The 25,857-nt window shown below is 39.8% G+C and overlaps 1 protein-coding gene across 2 annotated transcripts in view; it reads left to right on the top strand.

Annotated features, from left to right (window-relative positions):
* The window catches only part of Zdhhc21 (zinc finger DHHC-type palmitoyltransferase 21), a 59,876-nt gene extending 34,775 nt beyond the window's left edge, over positions 1-25,101 (top strand). For both annotated transcript variants that reach the window (XM_052176687.1, XM_052176686.1), the window contains 3 exons: positions 4,671-4,787; positions 18,488-18,531; positions 19,059-25,101. In XM_052176687.1, coding sequence (XP_052032647.1) covers positions 4,671-4,787; positions 18,488-18,531; positions 19,059-19,191 — 294 coding nt within the window. In that variant the 3' untranslated portion in view covers positions 19,192-25,101. The remainder of the gene's footprint in view (positions 1-4,670; positions 4,788-18,487; positions 18,532-19,058) is intronic.
* The last annotated feature ends 756 nt before the right edge of the window (positions 25,102-25,857 follow it).

Here is a 25,857-nt window from a genome sequence, read left to right as displayed (position 1 = left end):
GGGCCCAGTGATGGAGGGTTAGACCTGGGGTAGGAGCCAGTGATGGAGGGTTAGACCTGGGAGGGGCAGTGATGGAGGGTTAGACCTGGGGTAGGGGCCAGTGATGGAGGGTTAGACCTGGGAGGGGCAGTGATGGAGGGTTAGACCTGGGGTAGGGGCCAGTGATGGAGGGTTAGACCTGGGAGGGGCAGTGATGGAGGGTTAGACCTGGGGGGGCAGTGATGGAGGGTTAGACCTGGGGGGGGCAGTGATGGAGGGTTAGACCTGGGAGGGGCAGTGATGGAGGGTTAGACCTAGAAGGGGCAGTGATGGAGAGTTAGACCTGGGGTAGGGGCCAGTGATGGAGGGTTAGACCTGGGAGGGGCAGTGATGGAGGGTTAGACCTGGGGGGGGCAGTGATGGAGGGTTAGACCTGGGGGGGGCAGTGATGGAGGGTTAGACCTGGGAGGGGCAGTGATGGAGGGTTAGACCTGGGAGGGGCAGTGATGGAGGGTTAGACCTGGGGGGGGGCAGTGATGGAGGGTTAGACCTGGGAGGGGCAGTGATGGAGGGTTAGACCTGGGAAGGGCAGTGATGGAGGGTTAGACCTGGGAGGGGCAGTGATGGAGGGTTAGACCTGGGGGGGCAGTGATGGAGGGTTAGACCTGGGGGGGGGCAGTGATGGAGGGTTAGACCTGGGGGGGGCAGTGATGGAGGGTTAGACCTGGGAGGGGCAGTGATGGAGGGTTAGACCTGGGAGGGGCAGTGATGGAGGGTTAGACCTGGGGGGGGCAGTGATGGAGGGTTAGACCTGGGAGGGGCAGTGATGGAGGGTTAGACCTGGGAGGGGCAGTGATGGAGGGTTAGACCTGGGGGGGGGGCAGTGATGGAGGGTTAGACCTGAGGGGGGCAGTGATGGAGGGTTAGACCTGGGAGGGGCAGTGATGGAGGGTTAGACCTGGGGGGGGGCAGTGATGGAGGGTTAGACCTAGGAGGGGCAGTGATGGAGGGTTAGACCTGGGGGGTCAGTGATGGAGGGTTAGACCTGGGGGGGGCAGTGATGGAGGGTTAGACCTGGGGTAGGGGCCAGTGATGGAGGGTTAGACCTGGGGGGGGGGCAGTGATGGAGGGTTAGACCTGGGGTAGGGGCCAGTGATGGAGGGTTAGACCTGGGGGGGGGCAGTGATGGAGGGTTAGACCTGGGGGGGGGCAGTGATGGAGGGTTAGACCTGGGAGGGGCAGTGATGGAAGGTTAGACCTAGGAGGGGCAGTGATGGAGGGTTAGACCTGGGGGGGGGGCAGTGATGGAGGATTAGACCTGGGGTAGGGGTCAGTGATGGAGGGTTAGACCTGGGAGGGGGCGGTGATGGAGGGTTAGACCTGGGAGGGGCAGTGATGGAGGGTTAGACCTAGGAGGGGCAGTGATGGAGGGTTAGACCTGGGGGGGGGCAGTGATGGAGGGTTAGACCTAGGAGGGGCAGTAATGGAGGGTTAGACCTGGGGGGGGGGCAGTGATGGAGGGTTAGACCTGGGGGGGGGCAGTGATGGAGGGTTAGACCTGGGGGGGGGCAGTGATGGAGGGTTAGATCTGGGAGGGGCAGTGATGGAGGGTTAGACCTAGGAGGGGCAGTGATGGAGGGTTAGACCGGGGGGGGGGCAGTGATGGAGGGTTAGACCTAGGAGGGGCAGTGATGGAGGGTTAGACCTGGGGAGGGGCAGTGATGGAGGGTTAGACCTGGGAGGGGCAGTGATGGAGGGTTAGACCTGGGAGGGGCAGTGATGGAGGGTTAGACCTGGGGTAGGGGTCAGTGATGGAGGGTTAGACCTGGGAGGGGCAGTGATGGAGGGTTAGACCTGGGGGGGGGGCAGTGATGGAGGGTTAGACCTGGGAGGGGCAGTGATGGAGGGTTAGACCTGGGAGGGGCAGTGATGGAGGGTTAGACCTGGGGTAGGGGTCAGTGATGGAGGGTTAGACCTGGGGTAGGGGTCAGTGATGGAGCGTTAGACCTGGGGGGGCGGTGATGGAGGGTTAGACCTGGGGGGGGCGGTGATGGAGGGTTAGACCTGGGAGGGGTCAGTGATGGAGGGTTAGACCTGGGGGGGGGCCCAGTGATGGAGGGTTAGACCTGGAGGTTCAATAGTGGAGGAGATGAGTTGGAGGATCAGTAATTGAGGGTTAGACCTAGAGGCTAACCTAGTTTGCTAGTTCTAGTATAACAAAACACCACAGACTGGAACTTAGAAGAAATTTGCCCCTCTCAATTATGGCTGCAAGTTCAAGGTCGTGGTGCCAGCAGATCTGACTTACCTTGTTGATTTGGGTTGTAAGCATCTACCATCCCAGGGTACCCTTAGTGGTATTTCTTCTGTGTAGAAGAGTCCTGGACTTCTTTTCCGTGCCCACATGGCCTCCCTTTTAAGTGCATCAATCATTTGGAGGAGTGTCCACTTTAGTGTCTTAATTTAATTTAGTCACAGCATTAAAACTTTCATCTTCAAATATAGTCAAATTCTGAGGAATGGGGGGTTAAGACCTCAACACATGAATTTTGGGGATATCTTCACACTGATAGTAAAGATTCTGAGTATGAATGGGTTCTTGATGTAGCTACATTTCATAAGATAGTTTGGGACTTCAACAGTGCTTTATTTAAAAGAAAAAAAGAACTAAAGTACAGATTTATATTCAATGTGATTAATGCGTATGTGAGCTTGGAATCCAGTTGTTTTCTGAAAATATAAAAATGATAAGCAATTTTATGTTAATTTTATACTATTTCAAGTAATTCTAATATACAACCAAATGCACAATGTAACTTTAAACAAATATTTTGGTCCTGTCACCATTCATTTTTTAAAAAATATCTTTTCCTAAGATTTTACTTGGTTAGAAGTAGTTACTTTTGCTTTAACGATGTTTAGGTATGGGCCTTGAATTCCTGTTCTTTCCAAGACTTTTAGCATGAAAGGATGCTGAATTTTGTCAAATGCTTTTTCTGCATCTAATGAGATGATCATATGGTTTTTTTCTTTGAGTTTGTTTATGTAGTGGATAGCATTGATGGATTTCCTTATATTGAACCATCCCTGCATCCCTGGGATGAAGCCTACTTGATCATGGTGGATGATCGTTTTGATGTGTTCTTGTATTTGTGTGGCAAGAATTTTATTAAGTATTTTTGCATCAATATTCATAAGAGAAATTGGCCTGAAGTTCCCTGTTCTTGATTTAGTAGGGTTCATCTGGGGTTCCTTGCAGATGCGATGGACAAGGAACACAGTTCTTATAAGGCTCGAGTTTTTGCTTCGTGTGTGAAGTGCATTGCTTTTCAATTTTATTTTCTATAAGTATTTAGAATTAAACTTTTTAAAAGTGAAATTTCAGGTGACAGCATAGTATTTGTCTGTTACAGAACAATTCAAGTGGCTTGGGGAGTTTTAAATTTCCAGGCTAATGAGTATCAAAGGTATAGAGCCAGCTGTTTTTCTTGAGTCTAAAGCTTTGTTAGCATGCTTTATAGAAAGGCATCAGTCCTTTGTTTCAAACAAACAGGTTTTCATAGGGGCTCATAATATTTTTTTTTTTTTTTGTCATTTGACCTACTTACCTACCTATCTATCTATTCGTCTATGTCTCTGTCTGTTCATTAATTCTTCAGAAAACTAACTCCATGCTGTTCAGCTTGGCCATGGCTTTCTGGTCCTCCTGACTTCACCTCCCACTCTGGTATGCTTGCTTGCACCTTCATTCCTGGCACTTCTTTTGGGATTGCCCCAACACTTGTAATCCTTAACCTAACAGGAAGCATGCAGTGGTTGCATCTGGGGCATTCTTCCAGTCCATCCATTGCCTCTGACACTGGCTGTTGTACTTTAACAGCAACTGACTCCTGGAGAAATACTAATTGACTCTCTCTCTCCCTTGGTATTTTCAGTAACCATGATACCAAATAGGTTGTTCTTTATTTTTCTGTCCTTAGAGCATAGTTGATGCTCAGATCACTCAGTTCAATTCTTTGGAAATGACCAGAAAATGACCTTTGCCTTATACCAGTTTCTATTTCCCATCATGTTCCTTTCCATCTTGGTAGCACTGTATGCCTCTATCTCTACTAGTACTGTATGGGACATGTGGGAGTGTGGAGAGCATGTCGTTGTTGTTGTTGTTTATCGTGTGTGTGTGTGTGTGTGTGTGTGTGTGTGTGTGTGTAGCGCAGGGCTAACTGAATGGAAGAGCAAAGGGGGTGGGCTTGGACAAGGCTGTCTTTAAATCCTGTTATGGAGGGTTCTCTTCAAGGGTGCTAAATTAGATAATTAGTAGGTATTTTAGTATTATAAATCATGCCTCTACATTCCAAATTTTTAGCAATGTACTAACTAACTTTCCTTTGTGGACCAAACACCGATAATGTTTCTGATTTTTGTTTTCTTCTACATAGTGTGTGTGTGTGTGTTTGAAAGGTAACTTGTAACTCTAGGATTGAGAGAGATTATTATTTTAAGATACAATACAATAGTGAAATCCTGTAGTTTTCAACATTCTGTTGTAAGTTCTAAAGTTATTTTTGTATGTGTTGATGACATGGAACAAAAGGAGGAAGCAGGGCAATACTTATGTGCAACGTATTGGCTTTGATTTTAATAGTTAGCAATACTGCAAGTCATGAAAAGGACTTTCTTTTTTTTTGTAGGACCTCTTTGTTGTTCGACATGAGCTGGCTATCATGAGACTAGCTGCCTTCATGGGCATTACTATGTTAGTTGGAATAACTGGACTCTTCTATACACAACTGATTGGCATCATCACAGTAAGTATATTTTTAATGTAAAAATTGACATGTATAAACAAATGATGTAATTGTGGACTTAATTCTAAAATATTACAGAAAGTTTAGGGGGAAATTACTCACAATTATTATGCTTAAAGAATACATAAAAATTTGCATCCCTCTTTTTAAAATGTGCAGAGTATTTTTATATTACAGTAGACCTTGTGCTTATAGACTTAATCATTACACATGTTTTTTTCCTCTTAATTAGCATCTAGTGTGGAATCATTTTTTCTAATCTTATACCTTTTATACCATACCAATCATTTTCTTTATTACAAATAACACTTTTTTAAAATTTTTTTTTCATTTTTTTATTCGATATATTTTTTATTTATATTTCAAATGATTTCCCCTTTTCTAGACCCCCACTCCCTGAAAGTCCCATCAGTCCCCTTCCCTCCCCCTGTTTTCCCACTTCCCTGTTCTGGTTTTGCCCTATACTGCTTCACTGAGTCTTTCCAGAACAAGGGGCCACTCCTCCGTTCTTCTTGTACCTCATTTGATGTTTGGGTTATGATTTGGGTATTCCAGTTTTCTAGGTTAATATCCACTTATTAGTGCATACCATGATTCATCTTTTGAGTCTGGGTTACCTCACTTAGTATGATGTTCTCCAGCTCCATCCATTTGCCTAAGAATTTCATGAATTCATTGTTTCTAATGGCTGAATAGTACTCCATTGTGTATATATACCACATTTTTTGAATCCACTCTTCTGTTAAGGGATACCTGGGTTCTTTCCAGCTTCTGGCAATTATAAATAGGGCTGCTATGAACATAGTGGAACATGTATCCTTATTACATGCTGGGGAATCTTCTGGGTATATGCCCAGGAGTGGTATAGCAGGATCTTCTGGAAGTGAGGTGCCCAGTTTTCTGAGGAACCGCCAGACTGATTTCCAGAGTGGTTGTACCAATTTGCAACCCCACCAGCAGTGGAGGAGTGTTCCTCTTTCTCCACATCCTCGCCATCTCTGTCCATCCTCCACATCCTCCACATCTGCTGTCTCCTGAATTTTTAATCTTAGCCATTCTGACTGGTGTAAGGTGAAATCTCAGGGTTGTTCTGATTTGCATTTCCCTAATGACTAATGAAGTTGAGCATTTTTAAAGATGTTTCTCTGCCATCCGAAGTGCTTCAGGTGAAAATTCTTTAGCTCTGTACTCCATTTTTTAATAGGGTTATTTGGTTTTCTGGAGTCTAACTTCTTGAGTTCTTTATATATATTGGATATTAGCCCTCTATCTGATGGGTTGGTGAAGATCTTTTTCCAATTTGTTGGTTGACGATTTGTCCTTTTGATGGTGTCCTTTGCCTTACAGAAACTTTGTAATTTTATGAGGTCCCATTTGTCAATTCTTGATCTTAGAGCATATGCCATTGGTGATCTGTTCAGAAACTTTCCCCCTGTACCGATGTCCTCAAGGGTCTTCCCCAGTTTCATTTCTATTAGCTTCAGAGTGTCTGGCTTTATGTGGAGGTCCTTGATCCATTTGGAGCTGAGCTTAGTACAAGGAGACAAGGATGGATCAATTCGCATTCTTCTGCATGCTGACCTCCAGTTGAACCAGCACCATTTGTTGAAAAGGCTATCTTTTTTCCATTGGATGTTTTCAGCCCCTTTGTCGAGGATCAAGTGGCCATAGGTGTGTGGGTTCTTTTCTGGATCTTCAATCCTGTTCCATTGATTCGCCTGCCTGTCACTGTACCAATACCATGCAGTTTTTAACACTATTGCTCTGTAGTATTGCTTGAGGTCAGGGATACTGATACCCCCAGACTTTCTTTTATTGTTGAGAATAGTTTTAGCTATCCTGGGTTTTTTGTTATTCCAGATGAATTTGATGATTGCTCTTTCTAACTCTGAAGAATTGAGTTGGGATTTTGATGGGTATTGCGTTGAATCTGTATATTGCTTTTTGCAAAATGGCCATTTTAACTATATTAATCCTGCCGATCCATGAGTATGGGAGGTTTTTTCCATTTTTTGAGGTCTTCTTCCATTTCCTTCTTCATATCTTGAAGTTCTTGTCATACAGATCTTTCACATGTTTGGTAAGAGTCACCCCAAGGTATTTTATACTGTTTGTGGCTACAAATAACACGTTGAATATCATTTTTTCTTTAAATTATTTAAGATCTATTTCTGAAGATAGACTTACTAAGACAAGACTACTTTTAGTAGTAATTAAATCATTTCTTAGATGTCCTAATTGATTTATTGATGTATAAACTAACTTAAGTGATTATCACTGTTTGGTATGCCTGAAAGACTGTCAGCTCCTTCTTCTATATTTGATATGGAAGAAAAATCTTGACGTAGCACCAATCAATTTTGACATTTCTCTATGTCAGATATAGTCATTTTTCTTACCATTCATTTGGAACAGTTACACCAAACACTTGACAGTATACGGTACTACTCTTCGTGAATGCATTTATTGCATATGTTTCTTAGGTCAGTTTGAGAGTATAGGTTCAGAAGCAATGAGAGAATACTGACATGCTGGAGTATCAATAATTTTTACAATTACCATAGTCGAATCCTTGTATCACAACAAAAGAGATTTGAAAAACTGAGAAAAATTGTAAGGATCGGAAAAAAGAGTCCTCTGGTAGAGAGAATGTGGGTCAGTCAAGTGACTTTCTTCTATATTATTGGAAGGAGTAGAACTTGACTTAACCTTGTTGGAGGGTGAATTGCCAATGTCTTTCAAAATTTACAATGTACAGTCCTTTTGGCCAACCTTGTCAAAATAAACTTGTAAAAGCTATGCATTTGAATGTATGAGAACATGTTCAAAGGGGCTGCAATATTGTAGTGTGTTTAACATCTATGTTGTGTATGAATATTTAAGTACTTATCAGCATATAATAAATCAAGTAAAGAAAGAAAACCTCAAAGTCTAACATTAAGCAACAGTGTTCAAGAATTATGGTACTGGCCTAAGGATGGACATGTATGTACATGAACTAGAATTGAGAACTATATAGTCCTGTGCTATCTATACAGAATTGGTTTCAGAATGCCTTGTATATAATAAAATCTGCAGTAATTGCTAAAATCGCTATTGGGATGGCATAGTATTTGCATATATATATATTTATAGTATATCTCCCTATATCGTTTAAGTCATTTCTATATCCTTTATAATATCTAATACAATATCAATACTATGTAAATAGTCATTATACCATACTATTTTTTTGTTTTTTTGTTTGTTTGTTTGTTTGTTTTTGGATTTGGTTTTTTCCAGACAGGGTTTCTCTGTATAGCCCTGGCTGTCCTGGAACTCCCTCTGTAGACCAGGCTGGCCTCGAACTCAGAAATCCGCCTGCCTCTGCCTCCCAGAGTGCTGGGATTATTGCCGTGCGCCACCACCGCCCGGCTATTTATGGGATGATGTATAGAAAATTCTGAGCATGTTCAGTGGGAGTGTAAGTTTCTTCCTAGTATTCATAGCCCATGGTCAGTTAAATTCACAGATAGAAAACCCATGAAAATGGAAGGCCAGTAGATTTTCAATAAAAATGCCAAGACCTGTTCAGTGTGGAAAAGAACAGTCTTCTACAAATGGTTCTAGAACAGATAGATATCACAATAAGATTGTCTCTCTGCTTCATGACATGTGCAAAAAGTTACCCAAGAATGGATGGTAGTGATGAAATGGAGGGCCTAGAACAACAACTCTCTGAACAAAACATAATTGACAATGTTGGTATCTTAGAGCACCCAAAGGGAAAACTACCAGAGAAAAATGAGTTGGACTTCATCAAAATGACTTTTATCTTCAAGGGGTTCTATTTAAGGCAATGCGAGAAGACCTGAGAACTGAGTTGGTCTTCACATACTGTTGTGTGTGTGACATAGTGCAGTGTTGCAGAGTTCCTTCTAGACTTACCAGTTCCTTTCCTATGTCCATCCCCAAAGAGGGGCATGTATACACACAGCAGCTATTTCTTAGGAGTCCCAGACTGGAAGCAATCCAGTACCTGTCTGTCCATTATGTAGATGCAAGGATGTGTGATTTGCCTGTGAGAATATGAAAAGAATGAAGAGCTGATACATGGTACTATGCATATAACCTTGAAGACATGCTAACGTAAAGGCCACATACTTCAACAAGGCAGTATGTATGAAATGTGCAGAATAGGTACTTAGAAGAAGAAAATGGCATTCTGATTGCATAGGGCTGGAGGGCTAAGGATGACAGTTCAGGGCTCTGGAGTGTATTTCTGTGATAATAAACATGTTTTGGAAGTGAAATTGCTGGGATACATGGAGCCATTTCCCCCACCTTTGGACCTTTAATCTAGTAAGGCCCTGTCCTCCAAAAATATATGAGAATTTCAGTTGCTCCACATCTTTGTCATCATCTCTTGACAAAGTTCTTGTTAATTGTAGCTATTTTTATGGAAATAGTACTTTTTTCTATTTGCATTTCTCTGATGTTTAACACTTCTTTATATGCTTATTGGGGCTTCATGGTGCTTTGAGAAGTATCCGTTTTAATCTTTTTTATTTTTATTGTTTTAACCATTGACTGTGAACTGTTTCTAATACCTGTTGGTAGTAGTGATAATAAGTGGCCTGGTTGTGAGTAACAGTGCTGAAGATAGTGAGTGACTGCTTCCTGAGATCATGCTCTTTACTGTCACGCTCACTCATGAAGAGGTAACAAGAACAAGTCCTGTCAGAGTCAACAAGTTATGCACATTGTTTAATTTCCAGCTTCGAATTTGTCGGAATTCCTCCTGGGTATTTAAATCCCTCAAGCAGAATTTCTCAGATTCCCCCGTTGTTACCGTTAATGGTTAGGAGTGGACATTGGGAACATTTAGCTAAAAGTGCGCATCACTCCTGAGGGATGGCAGAGGCTTGTGGCTGAGTAAAAATTTCCTTCCCATCGCAAAATCCATTAGCTTCTGAGATTGTACTGTGAGGGCAACTATTTCACACTTTTAAAGGCTCTCTACTGCAAAGTTTGAGCATTCTGAGTTGTACATAATAAGTAAATTATTTGTTACTTGCTTGGTCCTAACCTGACACTCTCACAATACAATGGTAATTCTTTTCAGATTTACATTTCTTTTGTTTAATATTGAATAGCAGTTTGTTGTACTAAGCAGGGAAATTGGACTCTGTATGTTATTTCTAAACTGAGTAGAAATCACACAAAATGGTACTTCTATGAGACATTGAGGGAATGCAAGTGCTGGGAGGGAGAAGTATGCTTTGTCAGTCTGCTCTTACCTCAAATCCAGATGCTCATAAGGGAAACTGCTCTATAGTGAGTTGAGGAGATAGCTCATTCGGTAGCACAAATATGAAGACCCAAATTTGGATTTTCAGCACCCACAAATAAAGGCCAGGTGTGGCAGGACACATCTGTAACCCTGCCTTGGAAGAAGGAAGCAAGTGCAGCCTTCTGTCTTCAATGACCTGAATCAGTGAGCCAGAGACCCTGTCACACGACCCTCATGTCATAAAATGAAGAGTGACTGAAGAAGGCTCCTGGGATCCATCTCTGGCCTCCTCATGAGTGTGCACACATGTACACACATGTACACACATGTGTCCTCATGAATGTGCACACATGTACACACATCCATACAGGCACCACACTGATAAAGAAATTAGAGTACATTTTAATAACATTTTATTGAATTGTTGTGGTGACTGTCAAGCACTATTCTTTTTGGATTACGTGAATAATGGTTTCAGAATTTACTCCTCTCCTTGCTGATTCAGAATTCATTTTGAGGCTTAATAGTTGTCATGGTTTCAGTGTATGATATTTTTAAATCTAAGGAACTATTAGCATCCCTACAAAATAACATTTAAAACATTGAAAATATTTGCATGCTTTCTTCGTAAATACTTGTTCTGTTCCATCTTTTATTAAACTAAGCTTACCTGTAGGTTTCACAATATCTGAATGCACAGGTCTCTATCCCGTGAGCTAGAGATGAGTTTGAAGATAGATAGCATCAGAGCCATGGAGGAGTCACAGTGGGCCAAGCCACTCCATGGAAGTCTTCCTCTCCCTACCCTTGTCCTCCTCATCTCTTTGGGAAGAAAAGACATCATTTCTTTATGGAGAACTAGAGTGTCCTAGCTAGAATGTAGGGCCTTTAAACACATGAGCACAGTAAATGCCAGCTCGCGGGCTTAGCCCAATGTACCAGAGAAGAAGGGCTCTCATTTTTAGTAATTATTTCTTCATCGTTTCCTTTAACCTGGAATGAATAAATTCTATTAGAGGACCACAAACAATACACATCCAGTATTTCTAGTAAATCGAATAATCTAAAACAAAATTTTAAGGGTTTACTTTCTCTTCAGATTTGATTTAAATTAGGATTTAAATGTATGAATCTTGTTGTATTGTGTGCTCCAACTGAATGGATACTGGAAGTCATGTTTGGAAAGCAGGTGGCTTTGATGTACTCTTTATTTAAGAAATAAGTTATCTTAGCAGCCCTTGCTGAGGAGCCCTGCTTTGCTCTTGGATCTGAATGAAGTAGACAGTGATGTTGTTAGTAACATAATTGACATCAGAATTAAGGAGCTGTAGTCCCAGGCAGCAAGAGGGAGGTTCCTGCTGGTGTTAGCAGTGTGGTGCAGCCAAAACAGTCCGGTTTCCAGGGATGAGAGGTGTAATCAAAAAGCCGATCAGCTGCTATCTGCTGGGACACTCTTCTGATAGTTTAAGTTTTGTACACAGGCATTTCTGTTTGCTGGGCACAGCAGTTTGTGTGCTAGTGTGAGGATCTGATTTCTTTGGAGCTCAGTGCATTTCTTAGTGTGCTGGAGTTAGGGATAGGGTGAGGACGATGTATTGAGCTAGAGCTCTGTAGAAGCTTAAATTTTATAAGTGTGTTGCCTTTGGTCTCACAGATGCCATTGGATTCTAGTTGAATATAGATGATAATTTTTAAAAACCGTTGCATAGAAAGTATTTCTCCTTATACCTACTGGCCCATGTTTGATTTGTAGTCAAGACTTGCCTACATATAGAAAGGATCATTAGTACATGAGTGACTGCTGGTTTGATTGTATGACCCCTATAGGCGCATACACTACTTCCTCACCAGGAAGTGGAACTCAGTGACAGGAGTAGAAGGGTTAGGAAGTGTGGCCTTGGAGGAAGTGTGTCACTGGGGGTGGACCGAGCTTCTGAGTCAGGTTGTAGAGTCTCAGATACTTCTTCAGTTCCATGAATGCTGGTATGCTCTGAGGATCCCACCGTGCTTCTCGGCCAATGGAAGCAAGCCCCAGTTACATGCTGTTCTTAGCTCCTCGGTCACAGGCGCTTTTTACAGCAATAGAATAGTTATGAAGACAGTAACAGAATTTTATGCAGTGAAAAAAATCTTATATTCAAAATCAGATTAAAGGAGATTAGCTATTAACTAGCATTTTATTAATCAATTATTGAATTCTTTGCTTTATAAATACATATACAGAAATGTAGATCTAAAATTGTCTTGGCAATTTTTTGAGTTTTGCCAAACATCAGTGAATGAGTGGGGTGAGTTAGTACAGTCTCTGTTAATCATGTTTACCATGCCTGCTGCCAGCATCATACACGCAGATCTTTGTAGCTCACTCTCTTTAAAGGCAGTTTTGCTTTCCTTCCTAAGTTATATTATTTAAATAAAATAAATGTATTTCTAGTACAGTATTTCCAATTGTAAAATAGTATGACATATCTCCTCACTGCCTTCTTTAAAATGCTAAAAGAAAGCCACATGTCTTTAATCCCAGCACTTGGGAGGCAGAGGCAGGTGGATTTCTAAGTTTGAGGCCAGCCTGGTCTACAGAGTGAGTTCCAGGACAGCCAGGGCTACACAGAGAAACCTTGTCTCAAAAAACCCCAAGAAAAGAAAAAAAGAAAGTCACTTGAGTTTATTGTGTTTCTTAGATGCTTTTCATGCTCATGGACATATTTGTTTATACGTAGATATAATAAAGAATCTTAGAGATTATTTTTTCCTTTTTGTACTAACAAAAATTACGAGTGGATTTGAATGACTTGTACACATGTGTTCCTGAGCAGAAGTGTTTTTCTCCCTCGTTCTCTCTTTGCTCAGTGTGATAGACTGCCTGAAATACTCAAATGAGTAGAACAGCTGTAAATAATGTAAATGTGTTTTGATAGTCCTGGTAAGATAGTTAAGGCGTAGACTTCTTAAAGGGTCACCACTGAATGTAGAGACACTTTACATTGCTGCATTGCTAAGCATTTTGGGTGTTACTGTTACTTGGTGTTTTCCCCAGAAATTTCTCTTTCCTTCTCATGATCTGAATTTAAAGCACCAAAAGGTTAGAAAAAGCATGGAACTTATATTTATTCACTTTTGACCTTTGCTAAGTGTCTATCGCTCATATTCTATTTGTTCGTGATCTTCCAGAGCCTACTCCAAAGGCACATTGAGTTCCCTAACTCTGTGTCTTCTCTTGATAACCAGAAACCTTGTCAAAAGTATAATTTTCATGTTAAAATGCAAAATAGTTGGGTTTGGGTCTTGACTCTAAGCATAGATTTTTCAATTTTCAGCTTTTTTTGGTGACCATGAGGTTACTTAATAAAATACTTTTTTGCACAGTCACTCTCCGTGGCCTGCATTTGTGCCTGTGCGGTTACTCATGTCCTCCTCTCTCTGTGGTCTGCATAAGTACGTGTGTGTGTGTGTGTGTGTGTGTGTGTGGACACCTTTGCTGACCATCATCTTTCTTTTTCTAAAGCCCTTGCCATGTGGCTTGTAGTTACTCTACAGAAACAGATGAGTGAATGAACACTAGTTTATATAATTTGGAGTTTTTACTTTAGGGCTAGATTTTAAGTCCCTTGTGATTGTAGGAATGCATATATATTCTATGATATTTTGTCTTTTATTATAAACTTTTGTTTAAATATACTTTGAATAACTGATGTTTTCTTCTAAGCATCAGGAAGTGCTTAATAAAAACAATGAGTAAAAATAAGGACTTTTAGTCATTGAGGATTTATTAGAAGTTTTAATACACATTGATCTGTTTGATCTGTTTAATCTCACAAAGACTTAGAAGGTAAGCATTCCTATTTGGACACTGAGGTGTGAAGTTTTAATTTCTTACCAGTTTTGTATAGCCAGATGGTGGTTTGATGAAGAAAAGCAGAAAAATTATTTTAAAAAGAGATTTTCAGTGTCTACAAATGTAAAACTTTCTGCATCTCCATCATTGTTCTGCAGTTGATGAAATGTTTATGTGAACTTTACATTTCAAATAAAAGATACTGCTGGTCCTCTGTTTGTGATGGCTACTAAGGAACTGCCAGTTTCCAGTGAGGAAACTAGAGGGAGAGAGAATGAAAGTTAACAGGACTCCCTGCCTTCCCATTGAAAACACTTAAAAATAAAGAATTACACTATTTTTGGTTTGCCTGGTTAGTTCTGTCCTGCAGATATGTACCTAAGGTGCCCAATTTGAACAACCTTGTTCTGCTAGGGGCTTTGGAGTTTAAAGTTAAATGAGGATTAGAAAGATGGCTCAGAAGCCACACTGCCCTGCAGAGATCCCAGGTGCCTCTGTTGGGTGGTGACTCCTGACTTGCGGATCTGACATCCTCTTCTGGCCTCCATGCGCACCTTCATTCATTCACCACCACACACACATACATACAATTTTTTAAAAAAAATTAAATGTGCTACTGTGTATATCCTAGTAACCAGTCAAATGAAGCACTTACAAGTAGGAGAACTCAAAGACAGCAGGTATATGACCTCGAACTACAAAACCCTTTCCTGAACAGTGTTTCCAAGGCTACATACAGTGAGTCAGCATAGATCATCTAGTAACCACCCATGTGCCACTTACAGGCATCCTGGTTTGTGAGACCGTCGAGGACAGATTTCAGGTGACTGTGAAGGCTATATGCAGGTGTGTCAAAGGGCTTCTCTCTGATGGCTGTCTTTACTTTCATCAGGTCTTAAGTTTGCTATGCTAAGAAACTTCTTTGGAAACTGTTTCCAGAGTTAAACAGGCCCAAAGGCAAGTACTCATCCATAATCTGAAAACAGTCATTGGAACCAGATGGGCTCGTTACCCTTTAGGTGGCTCAGTGCTTCTGAGGCCTCTCTACAGCACTTTCTTTTCCCCATAGAACCACAGTGGTGGTGCTTGGTGGGAGTGAACTGAAAGCAAGAGCAGTTCTCAGCCTGGCTCATGGGCTGCATTGTCAGCCCTGTTAACCTGGTGATCAAGAAACCTGTGGTGATAAATTCTTGCTTTTCATACTACGCCCCATTCCAATTTTCCAATAAACTCTTCTCTCTCTTCTGCTAAAATCTTCTTTTCTCCATTCCAGGCACAACCCAACATTAAGCTAGGATACAGTTTTTTTCTTATAGTCAAACATAATTTTATACTGAATCTGAAGGCTCTCTTTTTGTGCCAAGATTAGCCGTTAGAAGAAGACAAGTATCTTAGTCAGGGTTTCTATTCCTGCACAAACATCAAGCAAGTTGGGGAGGAAAGGGTTTATTGAGCTTACACTTCCATGTTGCAGTTCTTCACTAAAGGAAGTCAGGACTGGAACTCAAGCAGGTCAGGAAGCAGGAGCTGATGCAGAGGCCATGGAGGGATGTTTCTTACTGGCTTGCTTCCCCTGGCTTGCTCAGCCTGCATTCTTATAGAACCCAAGAACACCAGCCCAAAGGTGGTACCACCCACAAGGGGCCCTTACCACTTGATCACTAATTGAGAAAATGCCCCACAGCTGGATCTCATGGAGGCACTTCCCCAACTGAAACTCCTTTCTCTGTGATAACTCCAGCCTGTGTCAAGTTTACACACAAAACTAGCCAGTAAAACAAGATATTAAAAGAGAGAATAGACCTGTTTCTAATAGTCTTTTTTTGCTTTTTTTTTTTTTTTAAAAAATATGAAACCCCAGTTTATAAAATGAGGCATTTTCCTTTATTGTTTATGTATTCAGGCTGATATTTTGATTATTAGATCATTCCAGGCATAAACGTTTCTCAGAACTAATTATCACAGCACTCAGTACATGTGGGACTTTCACCTTTCTACAAGAATGGTTTACTTGCTAGCTAGCTACAGCTGCATGTTGTATCTACATTCCTTTCGTAGCATTTGTCTTGTCAGTCCTTCCCTCGTGCCACTAGAAGGTTTGAGTATTTTCAGTATGCTTAAAAAAATAACATGTTTGTCCACGTTACAAAACAAAGTAAATTAAGCCTAACTTAGTATTTGCGCACACTGTGGTTTTCACTTTTCCTTCAGTGACAGACTGTCCGGTGCACTGCAGCCTGCTTATAAATGATTGTGTTTAGGTCTCTTGTGCTCGCTGCCTCCCAGACGGAGGGAGCGCTTACTGTGTTGTGGTGCTCAGCTTCTGGCCTTGTGCTGTGCTTGTGGTGACAGGGTTCTGGATGGCAGAGGCAGAACGAGGTGAGCATTTGCCATTCTAGAGAAAACAGCATGATTGGCAGCTTTCCAACAACTGTTTACAGAGAGTGAAGACCTCATCCTCTGAAAGAGTAGCTGACTACTTATGAGGAGTTAAATGTGTTTGATTTTGATGTCCAAAAACGTCAGAGGGTTTCTGTATATGATAGCTAAACCTGGAGAGGTTTTAAAGAAAGTTGATTTTTTTTTTCAGGACCACAACTAAATTCTATAGTATAGATTCTGTGTTGCATACCTGTCCCAGTATAAAGGTGACAGTAGACCAACCCTGTCTTGCCTGTCCTCACGTAGCTTTTAGGTACAGAGAAGATGTTGTCAATGCTATGTTTCAGGTTGAGACTCCTTTGGTGTTGAAAGACCCTTTCACTGGGGTCACATATCAGATATTCTGCCTATCAGATATTTACACTATGATTCATGACAGTAGCAAAATTACAGTTATGAAGTAGCAACAAAAGTAATTTTATGGTTGAAAAATCACAGCACGGGGAACTGGATTAAAGGGCCGCAGCATTAGGAAGCTGAGAGCCCTGCTCTCGTGGTGCCTGTCTGCCCTTGCCTTCTGCATGACGGTGCTTGTTCCTTTGCGATGGCCTTTGCTTCCTACCCAGCAGCCTAAGCATTGTCCAGATGGCCTTTCCACTCCCATTATAGGTATGAACCTGAAGCCTAGCTTTCCTCTAAATTACTGGTTCTCAGCCATCCTAATGCTGCAGTCCTTTAATACAGTTCCTCTTGTGGTCACCCCCAACCATAAAATTATTTTCATTGCTACTTCATAACTAATTTTCTACTGTTTCAATTGTAATGTTATTATCGGTGTTTTCTGTTGGTTTTAGGAGACCCCTGTGAAAGGGTCATTTGATACCTCCAAAGGGGTCATGACCCACAGGTTGAGAGCCACCTCACTAAATGCTTTAGATATTTCTCATCTATTTATAGACTGTGCATTCATTTAGAATGAATAAATTACTGTTTGGGAGGAGGTTATGCACACAACAAAAAATCTTATTTTCAACATAGTTGTCAAATTTCAAAGCATAATAAAAAACTAAAGTATATGGAATATGTAGTAAATCTGCTGTCTTTTTGCAAATCTCCAGAAAACTGTAAATGAAACTGTTGTTTGTTCCTAGTTTCATAGAAAGCAGATTTGCCTCTCCCTACTAGAGGCTAGCTGCTCGCTCAGCACATCTGACCGTTTGTCATCACGGGCGCTCATCTAGCACCACTGTTTAAAAAGGTTAGCGCCACTAAAGGAATGTTCTGGAGCCAGCGGCAAGCATCTCCATGAATAATTCTGATTACTATTGCTCTACTCTACTCTCTGTCCTAAGTCAACACGTTAGTAAGGTCAAATTGTGGGAGATCGTGAAGGTTTGGCTAATGTTTTTGCATATTTGAAAAATGTTTCCTTTGTATTGCTTTAAAATGTACTTACACTTTAAATTTTTACCTATATATAAGATTGAACAATTTATATATTGGGGATTTGGATATCATAACAGTTTGTCAAAATAATCGATAGATTCTTTGTTATGAGAGTTTGTATCAGAACTTTCTGAAACTATCCTCTGCAGAAGAGGTTTCCTTCTGTGCCCTCATTACAGCCTGGTACAGCACACAGGAAATTCTAGTATTGTAAAGGTTTGCATTGTTTGTTGGGGGGAACTAAGCAATGTTTTGTTTTCTTTGTATTAAGGAATATTAATTATCTAACTTTAATTTTCTTATTTAAACATATTATAATATGATCAGTTTATAGATTTGCCTTACTGACTTTGTTTTTTATAGAAGTCTGTAAAACCCAGAACCAGTAGTATTCTTTGTCTCTTGGTAGTTCTGTATTCATTGGTAACTTTTATGTGTTATCTTTTATTTTTAATGTATATTTGCAGAAAGTTTAATTAAACAGAAATAATTAGTCTTTTAAAAGAATTATTAAGGAACCAGGTTTCCTCAGAGGCTATACTCAAATGAAATAGTTCTTGGAAAGGTGTTTGACATTTTTGTACTTCACTAGTTTTTTTGACATGATGTAATGTTGATTTTATTTTTCTAAGAGGACTTCAGGATGTATATAGATATACAAACTTGTTAAGTCTATGCAGTATTTTCTGGATAGGCTTACATATTCCATAAATAGATGAGTTGATAAATTTGTTATATCTGAATATAATTTTTTGTTTTTAATAGGATACAACATCTATTGAAAAAATGTCAAACTGTTGTGAAGAAATGTAAGTATTAAGTTATAGTGATCTTATTTAAAAATAGAAACAACTGACTACCTGTGTTAATAGTGGGAAACTAATATATTATGTTATTTTCTTGGTGTCCTGTCTGAGGCCCAAGCTAGACAGGCGTATCCCAGTCTTACCGTAGGGGTCTTTCAGCCAGGAGAGCTTTTAAACAAAATAAGTACTGATCACTCTTGTTCCCGGTCTCGCAGAAGTAAGCTAAATTGTTTGTCCTGAAAGTACATCAAAAGAGATTTGCTGCTGTGTCGTTGACATGCATTCTGCTATGCTGAGCTTCTTCTCTGCTTCCAGAGTTGCCCTAGGTTGATTGACGATGCAGATACAATATCTGCTATCCAGAGCCGAAGCTCAGCTGCATGCCACATGGAAAGAAAAGCTGTATTTGTGATGCTGAGACACAATGCATCAGAGTCCAGTAATGGATCCCCAGCCAACCTGTATTGTTTTAGCTGACTGAAGTGCACCATGGGAGTGCTGTCTTTCACTAATAATGCTGTCTTCTGTAGATCGCGGCCCCGAAAGCCATGGCAGCAGACCTTCTCAGAAGTTTTTGGCACTCGTTGGAAGATCCTGTGGTTCATTCCTTTCAGGCAGAGGCAACCACTGCGAGTTCCCTACCACTTTGCCAATCACGTCTAAACAGATGGATGGTGGGCACAGATGGGTCCTCCATGCTGGAAATGCGTTACAGGTTTTATGAGAATAGAACTATGACAGTCTTCAAGTCAATTAAAATCCACCCACCAATCTTAGGCATCATAATGTGCCCCAGGCTTCGTTTTAATAGTGATCTTGATCCTGTTGTGGGGCTAATACAGGATCTATATTTAAGTTTTAAAAGCATGTTTACTTTTAAATTAGCCTTCCAAGAGGATTTCTTTAAATGCATCTGTTACTAAACTCAAAAGGCAGTGATTGGGATGAAACAATTGTACATAAATTTTCTTCAGTACTCACAATATTTTAAATTTTAATTTATAGGAAATTTGAGATGTTTTATGTTTATCTTTAAGCAGTTCTAACCAAATTTGAATTTACTTCAAGTTTACAAAGCTGGATACACTTTGTTATATGCAAATTTTCTGTTTTGAATCTAAGTTAAAATGTTATCAGTACTTGCTTTTATGTGTGCTGCAGGGATTTGACAGCACAGTGAACAAACAGGCGCAGGGCATGCTAGGAGCAACTCTCTGATGCACTTCCTTCTCCTCAAAGCCACAGACGACACCACGAGTGCAGTGCACCAACTCTTACCTTAGTGTGAGGGAGAGACCGTTTCCCTTCTTCTGCCTTCACTGATTGCTGTTAGAATATGTGCTCCCAGGAGAAATGTGTGACCAGTCAGGCATGGATTCCTGCTTTACCCTTAGATTCTAATGACTGAAGAGGGTAGGAAGTTTGCAATAATACCAGTTACTTCAAGTGCAGTTATATTAGAAAACAGATGTTTTAAAATGCTAAACAGAATGGTGTGTAATATACAGTGTAAAGAGGAAAACTGTGCTTTTAAAGTATATACACTTTTATTTATCTGCCAGTAGATATCACTGTACACATTGAAGATTTATGTATTATAGAATAGATGCTGGTCAACTCATATCAAAGTTTAAAAGTAGTCACTAAATTTATATGCCAGTAATCACCCAAGTTGAAATTGAATTTCCATTGGCCAATTACAATTTGCATCACTTTAGAGACCTTTTATTAATTATTATATGTCAGGAAATTATTATAAAATAGAATTATCTATGGTAGTGATGGTCCCTTAACAAACATAAGCCTTTTGTATACAAAGACATTTTGTATGGTTTAAGTTTTTTCATTTAGAATACTGCAAATCCATATGGTTGTATGCTTAGTGACCTTTTCCCTGAAGAGAATATTGAACAAATCTACCATTCTTGAACCATATGTATACTTTTCTTATAAGTAGTTGTTAAGTAAGGAATCATAGCTGGGAAATACTGTGGCTAGTTCTTTCAGATACTGTAAATGTCTTATAAAATATTCTGAATAGAATAATCTCTTTGCAGAAATATTAATACCATATTTTCACATTCTAATTATGTTTATTATTTAAAAACTTAGAAGTGGCAGATGAAAATATTTATTGGTGCTAAGACATATAGTAGGTTTAATATAAGAAACCTTTATGAAGGTTAGGAAACATAAAAATTAGTATGTTTTAGTATAGGCCAAGGGGTTGGATTTTGTGTGAGCTGATTGACTAAATTGGCCAATGACAGTTAATAAAGGAAGTGGTGTATATATAATGTCAGGAGATAGAAGTTGAATGCCTTCAGCTGTATATATTCAGTTCACTAGACCTGAGCACCCATAGCAGAGCCAAATGAAGGCCCAGGACGGAGCTCTGCAGACTGCATTAGCTTCTGGAGTAGTAGCAGCTCTGACAGGTAATGGGGATGATCACTTCCCCGTGCTGGAGATGGTGGGCTCGGTCTGCTTACATTTACCACTTCTGGACACATGATCTTCTCTTTCCCTTTACTCTCCCCAGTCCTGACCCCTCTCTGCAGTTTCCTAACTAGTCATTGTACTTAATGCACTAGTTTGATCTACAGAAATGCTGTTATTGATGTATTTACATAAGAATCTATATTGCAGTATATCTATATATACTTACATAGTATTGTCAAATGTATATGTCTAACCCCACAAAGGGGTTTGTAATCACTATTTAGATTCCTAGAGAAAAGCCTGGTGGCCATTTCCTAGGGATTAAGCTCCTATGTTCTTTCTGCGCCCTCTTTTGGCTAATTGATGTATTAGCCTGGCTCTTGAGGCTTTTACTGTCCTGTTAGTGGGTTGTATGACCAATCTGTGAACATGCCAGAGGTATACACTTATAGGAACATATGTATAAAAGTGTAAAGTTTTATAAAAATTGAAGATTAATGTGCTATTGTGATGTTCCTTTTAGGTAATCTGCTTGGCTTCATGTATGGATACTCCTGTGCACTTTTACTGTCAGTCACAAATTTGGTTAGGATAAGCTATTTCATGTATTTTACTTTAAACCTTACTTTGGCAACTTATTTTGTTAGCATTATATAAACTTACTTAAAATACTATTTTATTATAAAACAAAACATTTATTACAGTTGCTGTGTTATCCAGTATGTTTTACTGAGTATGAAAAAAATTTTTCGATTCAATTTTGGGATGGTCCCCTTCCACACACATATAGGCACAATTGCCTTAAAATAATTAGTAATTGGTTAATAATACATTTTTTCTTTGCTTTTTAAAAAACTCAGTGAGAGATAACCCTGTAGATTCAATAGCCCTCTTATTTGTCCCTCTGAGTAACCATGGGAATAACTACACATGTAGTGTCTTCAGAAGCAATGGAGCAAGGAGAGAGCCCTTCATCTCTACATTGCATTGAAGTATTTATAAACTTCCTGTTTAATTTTAGCTAAATGTGTGTTAAATGATATTTTTACATTAGCAAAGTTACCTCTTGGGATTCTGCAGTTAAACTGTTAAGACCAGGCTGCAGATACTTGGTAAACAATTAGAGTTGGGCTTGTAAGGTGGTTCCGTACATAAAGGTATTTGCTGTGCAGGGATCCACTTAGGTGAAGAAGGAAAAAAGAACCTGATTCCATAGAATTGTTCACTGACCTCCACAAACATGCCTTGGCACTCATGCCCCCTCCCGCATAATCCATCCCTCCATCCATTCATTCATTCATTCATTCATTGTCTCACACACACCACACACACAAAGTTTTTTGATATCTAATTGAATAAGCTTGATGTAGGTAACAAAGAACTGAGTTCAGAATCTTCTAAACATTAAACAGTCTACTAGGGAGTCTTTGTTACCAGACTTCCATTTCAAATTACTATGCTAGCTGATGTTACATGAAAATAAAAATCTATTTTGTTTTATAATTTACATTTAAAATGTTTTAGTTAACATAAAAGCCATTTAAAATTGTAGCTAACATAGTAACCTGTTTTTCAGAAGACAGTTTACTTTTAATAGTAATAAAGTAGGGGCTGGTGTGTACCTCAAAAATAGAGAGCGCAAGATGCCGAGGATTTAATCCTAAGAACCAGGAAAAGACAGGAAGAGGATATAGCAACCTATTGCTTAGCAATAGCGATGCAGTAGATGCAGGAAAACGGAGTTGAACATCTCGGAACATTTCATGAATGTGTAGAAGTGGTTCTATGAAGGGTGGTGGCTCATTTTAGCTATTCTTAATGAGACTTCGGGTTATTTCCATACAAGTAGCTAACTGTTTTGCTCGAAAGATATATTAATTCTAATCAGTAACACAAAGACTCAAATTAAGGACACCCTTCCAAATGGGAGATACAAATGAATTTAGTTATTTAGTTCTTGGGTAGTTTGAATGTATTTCTAAAAAAGAAAAAAATCACAATTTGTCTTGCAGTGGCTTAATATGGCATTAATATTCATTAGCATTATGCTAATTCTGTCTAGAGTGTCTGTTCTCTGGGTAGTTCTCTTGTGTGACATGTATCAGTAAATAGATAGCCTAGCTACAATTCACTAAACTATAGTACTTCATTATATAAATTTTGACATGACCTCTACTATACATACATATATTGGGAATTTATTGCAAACATTATGTAATTTACTAATAGGTAAAACATTAGACTTTTATCCACCTCTACTAATGCTTTGAAAATCACAAATATTGGCAAATGTAGTTAGTAAGTCCTGTAAATTTAGTGTGTTCTACTTGCTAGCATTATTGACCATGTAATTAATGAGTGAGAATATGATTCCGTACTCACATCTGTTATTGCCTTCTGTTGCAGGTACCATGCTCAGAGCTTGCTTACAAATAAAAATTTTAGTATAACTTATGTTAAGCTGTTCTTAGATTTTACAATATTTTATAGTAGAACATGGGAAAGTATTAGAACCTCTTTACATGAATTACTTTATACCAGTATTGTCACTGACTATATGAACCAATATTTAGTATTTCTGCTACTTTTGTGATGGTGATGACTTAGCACCAAGAAGTGACTTTTATCACTTCTTCCATTATCTTTATGCATTTTTTTAAACAAAGTTTATTTTTTAAAATCCATTGTGTTAAAACCAACAATATTTTATCAATTCTTTAGATGTGGCAATATTACCTGCTAGTGATAATTTGAAGCAAATTATTATTATTATTATTATTATTATTATTATTATTATTATTATTATTATTTGGAGACAGGGTTTTACTGGCTTTGCACTCAGAGTCCTCCTATCTTTGCCTCCCATGTTCTGGGATTCTAGGCATATGCTACCATGCCTGGCTTGGTGATTAAAATTCCTAAGTCATTGCTAATACTGATTTTTCATTATCATATCTTTTACCATATGACAGCTTCTCCTCTGTGTCTATCCTAGAATGATGCAATGAGTAATGCATATCCAACAACTAGATTAAGAAAGCCGGGGACATTAGTAAGATGGAGCGGGGGCTAAGTGGGCATGAGTGGCCAGCATCTCAAAAGGGCTGACTAGAGACCAGGCTGGAGCCAGCGCTGTCCTGCCACCTCCTCATCCCACTGACACGTGTCACTGTAGAGCCCTGTGACACGTGTGTAGATACCTGCACAGTTGTTCTGGGAAGCTTTTGGTTCGAGCTGTTTGGCCTCCACTTACTGTTCTTTCTCCTTAGCTGGCCAGATGCTCTTGAGAGATTGTTTTTAATTTCAGATAATTGTGTAGGATAAGTTAACTTAAAGCATTTTTTGTATGCACATGTTAAAAATAACATGGAAGTGTAGCTGTGATACAAAGGAGAAATGATAGCTTGCCCAGAGTTTGAAAAGAACTGGAACCTGTCTGTGGAGTCTTATGGCAGTGAAAGAATACTGAGTCACTAGAGAAAATCAACAACGAAGGAAGGAAGGAAGGAAGGAAGGAAGGAAGGAAGGAAGGAAGGAAGGAAGGAAGGAAGGAAGGAAAGAAGGGAGGGAAAGAAGGAAGGGACCTATTGGTGTTTGTGAGACTCGAGGTCATCGTTTCTGAAGCCCTTTCTGATTCATTCCCTCATGTATAGGTAGTGCTTCCCATAGTCGCTCAACTGTGTAATTAACTAATTGCACGTATAAAACATAGTTTTCATCTCAATAGCTTTATACAGAAAGCTGCAGCCTGAGCCGCTGGAGCCGCAGGCATGCCTCCTCTGTGCTCTGCTTTCCCGTTTCACTCAGCACAGGGTCTGGTTGTCTGTGTGCTGTCAGTTAGAGGGGAGACAGGTCTGCATACTCATAGCTGTGTCCAAGCCAGTGTGCGTGGATGCTATTTTAACCTACTCGTGCCTGAAATTAGTGTTTTACAACCTGAACAATTAAGACATCCTGGTGCTATTCACTTTAGCATTGAGTTACATTTTTAATTCTTGAACCAAAGAGTTAGTTTTCTTTTTGGTTGACTGAGAGCTTCTTACGTCTGTGTCTGCAGACGTGAACAGTCTATTGACAGCTTACTTTCAGCAGAGTCAATTGAAAATGAATCTTCTTTAGACTTTTTTTTTTCTGTTATGCAGTTAGTGTGGGATTTAATTTTGTGCTTTACTGCAATGTGGCTACTTTATAAGGTATTTTAATAGGCTGAAGCTACAAAAGATTATTGAATCACTTTTCAAAAGCCCCCCCCCCTTGGTCTTACTTCAGCAGTGAAGAAAAATTATTTCTATAAGCAAAGTATTCTACTGAATACTTTTAATGACTGCTCAACCAAATGCTAAAATAAAGGGCAAATAATGGGTCCATTTTTAATTACAAGTCAAGAATTTACTATCTCTGTGTGTGGGGGGAGACGTAATAAACCTTAATGGCTTTAAATAATGATACAAGTATTTGTCTAATTTGAAAATGAAAATGAAACTAAAGGACACTTTTAAAAACATAAAAATCACAGACACATACATACATAAATGCTTTCCCAAGGGTTGTCCAGAGTCCATTGATTTATGTAAGCACCCTGACATTGAACTCCACATCAGAAGCAGTTTGGGTGCTGCTGCTGCTGCCGTGAAAATTAGAATCAGATTGTTTTACAAACTAATTTTTCAGTGATTTATTTTATTAACTGGCAGACTCTGGACAGACTTGTCCAGGTGTGACACTGCCGCTTATGATTGGCTTCTCTGTTCTTCCCTGAAGCTCTACAAACATTTATCAGTGCTTCCTCAAAACAGGAGCTGCCATGCGATCACTCAGCCAACTGAGCAGGCATGCCGGTGGCTGGCTGGGAAGGGGACAGCCACTGAAAGTGCTTGTGTCGCCTCC

The sequence above is a fragment of the Apodemus sylvaticus genome, chromosome 3 (assembly GCF_947179515.1).
Source record: "Apodemus sylvaticus chromosome 3, mApoSyl1.1, whole genome shotgun sequence".
NCBI lineage: Eukaryota > Metazoa > Chordata > Mammalia > Rodentia > Muridae > Apodemus > Apodemus sylvaticus.
Note: the sequence above shows the minus strand (reverse complement) of the source record. Positions and strands in the feature narration are given on the sequence as shown.